General features: G+C 61.6%; 1 protein-coding gene across 1 annotated transcript in view; it reads left to right on the top strand.

Moving 5' to 3' along the window:
- The first annotated feature begins 4,047 nt into the window (after positions 1-4,047).
- The window catches only part of Plxnd1 (plexin D1), a 42,541-nt gene continuing 39,307 nt past the window's right edge, over positions 4,048-7,281 (top strand). Inside the window, exon 1 of the mRNA XM_052720435.1 lies at positions 4,048-5,364. Coding sequence (XP_052576395.1) covers positions 4,048-5,364 — 1,317 coding nt within the window. The remainder of the gene's footprint in view (positions 5,365-7,281) is intronic.

Genomic DNA, 7,281 nt, shown 5'->3' with positions numbered 1-7,281 from the left:
GAGAACCATTTCCTCCAGCCCCCACAGGTCCACAAAGAAGGAGCAGGCTTGGGGCAGGATCCCTAGGGGATGGGGTTCCCAGGTAGCAGGGCAGGGATCCTCCAGAGTCTAGGGGAAGGGGCCTGAAACATGACAAGCCTCTGTCGCACACTATCGGCAACTGTGGGGCGGGCCTCCTGACAGCGTCCCCACTGTCCCTTCTGGGCACCCTGGGAGTCACAGTAGCAATGGTCGGGAGAGCTACTGTGGAGTCCAGAGGATGAGGAAGTCGTGCTGTGTGACATCAGGTGGCCATCTCAGCCCTCTGAGCCTCACCATCCACGAATGGTAACTGACATCCAAGCCCTTGCTGGCATCAGGCAAATACGTATGCCGGCTCTAGAGGCTCTCCTGAGGGACCCAGAGGAGTGGGGAGAGGAACCCCAGTTCCAGGGGCGGCAAGTGGGCAGACACCAGGATCACGACAGACCAGCTGCTCCAACATGCGGCTGTTTCTTTGGGCACAGCAGTCCTGTGTCTTGGATTCCATGGTCCTCTTGAGATCTGAACTGAAGCTCACGCCCCTGGGGTCACCAAGAGGTTAGGGACAAAGCTGAGGCTGGGTGAAGAGCAGGGGGACACAGTGGCTAAGAGCTTGAGTTGGGACACTGTGCAGGCTGGGCGGCCCCACCTCTCTGGTCCTCCGTGTCCCCACTCAGGGCTCACTATGAGGAAGGATGGAGGGGCTCAGCCCACTCCTGACGGTGTCTTCCCTCCACCCTGCTCCAGCACCTTTGTCCTTCACTTGTGGTATGTCAGAAGCACTTCCTGCAGGGGACCTTCTCCAGTCCCCGGGCAGAGCCCCCCTTCCCAGCACAGCCAAGGCCCCCAATGTTATTGTTTCCAATTGAAGAAGAAAAACATTTCCTCTTCTCCCTCTTCCTTCCCCTCCCCCCAGCCCTGCCCCGCGTCGCCAGCGGAGCCTTGCAGGAGGGGGCAGGGGAGCACTGACCTAGGGGACATGCCCACCCTCGTCCTCAGCAGCAAGGGAAAGCTTTCCCCACCCTTCCCGAACTCCAGGCTTCTGCACAGCCGGGCAATGGCCTGTGCCGGTGCCGGGGGATCACGTTTAAGGCCCTCCACAGGTGCTGACCAGGGAAAACTGCACACACCACGCTGGAAGCCAGCTCCACAGCCGGAAGCAGGCAGGAACTTACATGCAAAGAGACGTTCCGAGTAAATTCTAGAACGCTCCTGGTGCTGGCTAAGCTTGAGACCCTCTTTCTACTAGACAGGGACAGTGACAAATGCTAGATGCTAGCGAGTCATTAAAGACGCGTTAGCCCCAGACCGAGACTTCTCCTTGATCTAATCAGGAGCCAGGAGCAGGAGGGGAAGGGCCCTATCGTCAGTTGCTGGCAGCCCAGTGGCTGTCTGGGGGTGTAACTACTTCTGGGTGCCATCTGTCTCCTAGTGGATCCCCAAATCTATCCTGGGAGGACCCCCAGAGTCTCTGCAAGGACTTCCCTCCTCCCTTCCTCCTACATCTCTTCTCACCCAGGAATGATCTTGGTCTTGAGAGAAAGCTGAGTTCCAGTCCTACTGCTGATGCTCAGTTTCCCCATCTGTGAAATGGACTCAGTGACCCCTGCTTTGTCTTCTGGTGCAAGGATGGTATGAGATGGTGGTGGCAGACTGGGCATAGGGTTTGCCCCCAGTAACCCACTGACTAGTGTGGGATTCAAGTGGGCTAGGACCCTGATTTATTGCGGCCCTCCTGCCTGGGCTCCCAGCTTTAGCAAGGTCAGTGGGGCCGTGACTCAACCTTGCAGTATCAGTGCTATTATAACGGTCCACACCAGGAAACAGGCTCAGAGAGGGCAAGTGCCCTGCTGGAGGCCACACTGTATTTCCTACTTCAGTTTATGTGAGGGTATGCAGACCCCAGAATCTAACCAGGCCCCACATGCTGAAGCTGGGGTGACTCCAGAGTTCCACCAGCTTGGCAGGAAGTTTGCCCACGGTACCCAAAACAATCCATCGGGCCAGCTAAGCCAAGATGTCATAAAGCATTATCCTCGAGGCTCAGTGGGGGGAGCTGCAGGATGCGGCAAGAAAGTAAGAGGAGAGGGACAGGAAGGAAGCAGGGAGGGGGAGGAGACAGGACAAGGGACATGGAGAGTGAGACGGCGGCGACCAGAGATAGAGACCGAGTGGAGAGGGGAGGGGAGAGAGAGGAAGAGACAAGGGAAGGGGGAGCAGAGGAAGACAACAGATGGGAAGCAGGCTAGAGGAAGATAAAAAGCCGATGGATGGGCTGCGCTGGGGCTGTCCAGTGGAAGGGAGGGCCTGGGGCTCTGTATACCTTGCTTGGCTCTCCTGTGGCTAACACTGATACTGTGCCATGAGTCTCCCCCTACAGAGGTGGAGGCAGGTCCCCTGAGTCCTTAAGTTGGGGCGGGGGCTGGGGGGCTAGGACAGAAGTCTCCAATTTCCTGCCAAGGAACACTCCTGACCATCAAAGCCAAGGCCATGAATGGGGTGGAATATGGCAGGCAGGCAGGCCGGCAGGCCGGCAGGCCGGCACAGGAACAGGAAGGCTGGGGTGGGGACCAGGGAAATGGGGGTAGCTGTAAGCTGGGCCCTTTCTGCTGACCCCTCAGGCACAGGGAAACCCCCTCCCCACCCTTCCTTCCTATCAAGCGGGAGCAAGGCAGGAGAGGTCACCCTTCTGAGTAAGGGCCACCAGTCCTCAAGTGACAGCTGCAAGCTGACAGGAGATCCTGATTGAGAACCTGTAGCTGAGGGACTGTGGCTTTAAACAATGCAACGGTGCCCCACTTTCCCCCTTAGCTGTGGATCTCTGGCTTCACTTCTGGGGCCTCAGTTTCCATGTATGTAAAATGGGTTGAGCAAAGCATGTAAAATGGGATGGCACTTGGCATGGTCCTATGTGGGCACCACCATGCTGTGGAGAGCATCACATGGGCTCTGTGACCTTAGGATACCACTACCTGCCTCTATCCCAGGGCCAACTCATTCTTTTGTAGATCAAAGGAGACTGGTGCCCAGTGCCAGCTCATATGTGGGACGACTTAAGGTCTTCTCAGAAGCTGGGACTAAGGGCAGGGGCCTGGGGGTCGACAGGGTCTGACTCCACACAGAGACATGGTCTGGTGTCCTGCTCAGCCCAGCCTGCCCCGTGGTATAGCAAGAGGGACATACTTCCTCTTGATGTAGTTTCCTACTTTTGCTGTGGGACTGCCAAGCTTGTTCCACGGTGCCTGCTGCCTGTGAACTCCCCATTTACAGGACAATTTTGGGGACAGATCATGGAGTCCCAGGGACCTGATGTTCCTTGGTCTGGCTGACGTTTAGAGAGAGACTTGAACATGTGAGGAGGGGCTGTGACCAGAAGCGGCAGGCGGTGGAGAAGAAATGGAGGGCTTCAGGGGACAAGGAGAAGGAAAGAGTAGGGAGGGAGAGCTGCGGGAACAGAAAAACGCAGGCGAGGGAGAGGGAGTGACGCGGGAGAGGCACGGGGCGGAGTTGACGGGAGCGAAGTAGGGGAGTCGGAGAGACGGAGAGAGCGAAACTCTGCGCGGCGGTGGAAGACAAACCGGAGCCCAGAAACCGAAGGGAGAAAGGGCCGGGACGAGGAGAAAGAGGAAAGATAGCAAACAAACGTGAGCGAGACCTTCCAGGTGGCCAGGATCGAGCCAAGAGGCAGGGAACTTGCAACCGCTAGGAGCACTGGCCGGCGACCCCGGTCGGGAGCCGGGGGGTGGGGCGGGGCGTGGCCCAGGGGCGTGGCCCGGGGCGAAAGGGTGTGGGCCAGGCGTCTGGGGCGGGGAACTGGGCTGGGGGCGTGGCCTCCGCGGAGCCGCCCCCGGGCTGTGCGGCGCGCCAGAGTCGGGCCGGGGCGCCGGGGCCGGGGGCGGCAGGCGCGGGCAGGAAGCGCCTCGCGGCCCGGGCCCGCCCCCCGCCTCTCGCCGCCTCCGAGCTCCCGGCTCCCGGCCGCGCCGCGCCCCATGCACTCGCCGCGCCGCGCAGCCCGCGCTCGCCTGGATGGCTCGTCGCGCCGCGGGCGGCGCACCCCCTAGCGCCCGGGCCGCCGCGGCCGTCCCCTTGCCTCCGCGCCAGCACTCGCGGGGCCCCGGTCTGCCGCCGCTGCCTCTGCTGCTGCTGCTCGGGGCGGCGCGGGCCGGCGCTTTGGAGATCCAGCGCCGTTTCCCTTCGCCCACGCCCACCAACAACTTCGCCCTGGACGGCGCGGCGGGCACCGTGTACCTCGCGGCTGTGAACCGCCTGTATCAGCTGTCGAGCGCCAACCTGAGCCTGGAGGCCGAGGCGACCGTGGGCCCCGTGCCGGACAGCCCGCTGTGTCACGCCCCGCAGCTCCCGCAGGCCTCGTGCGAGCACCCGCGGCGCCTCACCGACAACTACAACAAAATCCTGCAGCTGGACCCTGGCCAGGGTCTGGTGGTCGCGTGCGGCTCCATCTACCAGGGTTTGTGCCAGCTGCGGCGCCGGGGCAACATCTCGGCCCTGGCCGTGCGCTTCCCGCCTGCCGCGCCGCCCGCCGAACCGGTCACCGTGTTCCCCAGCATGCTCAACGTGGCCGCCAACCACCCCAATGCATCCACCGTGGGGCTGGTGCTGCCGCCGGCCACGGGCACGGGGGGCAGCCGTCTGCTTGTAGGCGCCACGTACACCGGCTACGGCAGCGCCTTCTTCCCGCGCAACCGTAGCCTGGAAGACCACCGCTTCGAGAACACGCCCGAGATCGCCATCCGCTCCCTGGACGCGCGTGGAAACTTGGCCAAGCTCTTCACCTTCGACCTCAACCCGTCCGACGACAACATCCTGAAGATCAAGCAGGGTGCCAAAGAGCAGTACAAGCTGGGCTTCGTGAGCGCCTTCTTGCACCCGGCGGCGCCTCCGCGCGGCGCGCAGCCCTACGCGTACCTGGCGCTCAACAGCGAAGCGCGTGCGGGCGACAAGGACAGCCAGGCGCGCAGCCTGCTGGCGCGCATCTGCCTGCCCCGCGGCGCGGGCGGCGACGCCAAGAAGCTCACGGAGTCCTACATCCAGCTGGGTTTGCAGTGCGCGGGCGGCGCGGGCCGCGGTGACCTCTACAGCCGCCTGGTGTCGGTCTTCCCCGTGCGCGAGCAGCTCTTCGCCGTCTTCGAGCGGCCCCAGGGCGCCCCAGGTGCCCGCAATGCCCCGGCCGCGCTCTGTGTCTTCCGCTTCGCCGACGTGCAGGCGGCCATCCGTGCTGCGCGCACCGCCTGCTTCGTGGAGCCGGCGCCCGACGTGGTGGCGGTACTGGACAGCGTGGTGCAGGGCACCGGGCCGGCCTGCGAGAACAAACGTAACATACAGGTACGCCGGGGCCTGGGGAGCCTGTGTGGGGATCCATTGTGTACGCAGGGATGTAGATGTCCCGGAGGATTGGTTGCTGGCAGTGGTGCTGGCCCGGGAGTGTGCTGGGTCACAGGTGCACACACCTAAGGGGGAGGGGGGGTCTGCGTTGTCAAGGTACCCAGGTGTTCCCGGAAGACAGAGCACCTATAGCTCGGGTCTACAGCTGGGGGCCACAGGTGCGTGCTGAGTTGAGAGGGAGTGACACCAAGAGTGTGCTTAGGGAGACTGTGGGTGCCCTTAGGACGTACGTACCACGGCACCCTGGCAGGTGTGTGAATGGGTGTGGCAGCAGAGTCCTGAAGATAAGGAGAGGGTGGGATGGAAGGGCTAAGTATGTGACAGGGGCACCCACTGGAGGTCCCAAGAGCAGAGACATGCAGGGATATAGACTCCCAGTGGGAACATGTGTCGGGAGACACTGCTATTTGGGAAGTGATTGCTTCCCTGGAGAGGTCACCTGGTTGGCAAACAGGTGTGTGCTCAAGGCCAGCTTTCACTCGACAGATAGCAGCTGTGCACCTATTAGGTGGCGTGGCAGACCTGGAGTGACCACCAACGTTGTGAACTTTTAACTTAGTGTGTCAAGTGTCCTGTCTTCAACAAATGTCTGTTCTCAGTTCCGTTATACATACAGACGAAGAAGCAGGTCTAAGGGTTTTAAGAGACACACAGCTGGGAACTAGCAGAGGCGGGGCTTGAACTCAAGCTATCTCCCCCCCCCCCCGCCCCGCCCCCCAGCCTGTGTCCATGGGGGCATCCAGGCAGCCCAGCCGGGCAGATGCGGCCAGCAAAGATGGAAAGGAGTCTTTGGCAGGGAATCTTGGTTGGAACAGAGAACTACAGAGCTGAGGATGAGGTGGGGCCTGGGGGTGAGCAGCGGCAAGAGGGCCAGGTTAGGGGTCACCATGTGGGTCACTTGGGTGCAGCTAGTCCCCTGGAAAGATTTCACAGCAGAACTCACTTCCTGTTTGCTCCAGGAGATAGGCTTGTGGGTCCTCATTTGCCACCCCAAAACGACACTGCAAAAGGCTAAGCCGAGCCTTCTGTTCTCGCTGAGGCTCCCTCTCTTGTCCCATCCTCTGTGGTCCCCAGTGGTAGCAAGACTCTCTCCCGTGGGCGTCCCCAACACTGGGGCTTTGAGCAAGCCTAGATTCCTTCTCTTGGCGGACTCCCACAGCCGCCTACCACCCTGCCGGTCGACCCCTCACAAGAAAGGTCATTGAGAGTGAGAGGCCAATGGACTGTCTGAAGCTTCTAGCCCTGCCACCCGGCAGGGTCAGGCCCCCTGTGCGGTGCTGGGGTGAGGGTGGCCACCATTCTTCCCTACAGAGCCGCAGCCTTTCCATGGCTGCGCCCGGCTGGATCTGGAGGCTGGGACGGTAGGAAGGGGGAAGCTCTGTGGGCAGGGGAGGCAGCCCTCTGTGGGCCCCTAGCTGATGAAGGGTTCTGTGGGATTCCTCAGGCTGCCTCTCCCCTCCCCCTCCAGTAAGATCTGTCCTGATTCCCACGGTCCCTGGTGCCCCTTGGGCCGCCACAGTGACTCACCAGGCTGAAGGCAGCTGGATTGCCCTCCTCCCAAGGGGGCAGGGCCTTTACAAGGAAAATAGCCCTAGGGCAGTGTAGTTTAGGCCTGCTTCTCACCTCAAGACCACATGGCATATCCCTGCTGGGGCCCTTCTAGATTAGTCTGCTGCATTCTCTCTACCCAGTGCCTGACTGTGGACACAGGCTAGGGCCCCTGGAAGGGCCCCCAGCTAGTCCCCACCCCCTACCCTGGGTCTGGACCTGTAGCAGGACACAGTGCATGCTGTCCTTGTCAAGCCATTGCCAGCTCCCCTGCTTAAAGTCTGTTTGTCACTGCCTGGCTGTGTGACC

This window comes from Peromyscus californicus, unplaced genomic scaffold (assembly GCF_007827085.1).
Source record: "Peromyscus californicus insignis strain IS unplaced genomic scaffold, ASM782708v3 Scaffold_6__1_contigs__length_162567912, whole genome shotgun sequence".
Classification (NCBI taxonomy): domain Eukaryota; kingdom Metazoa; phylum Chordata; class Mammalia; order Rodentia; family Cricetidae; genus Peromyscus; species Peromyscus californicus.
This window is presented reverse-complemented; position numbering and strand designations above follow the sequence as displayed.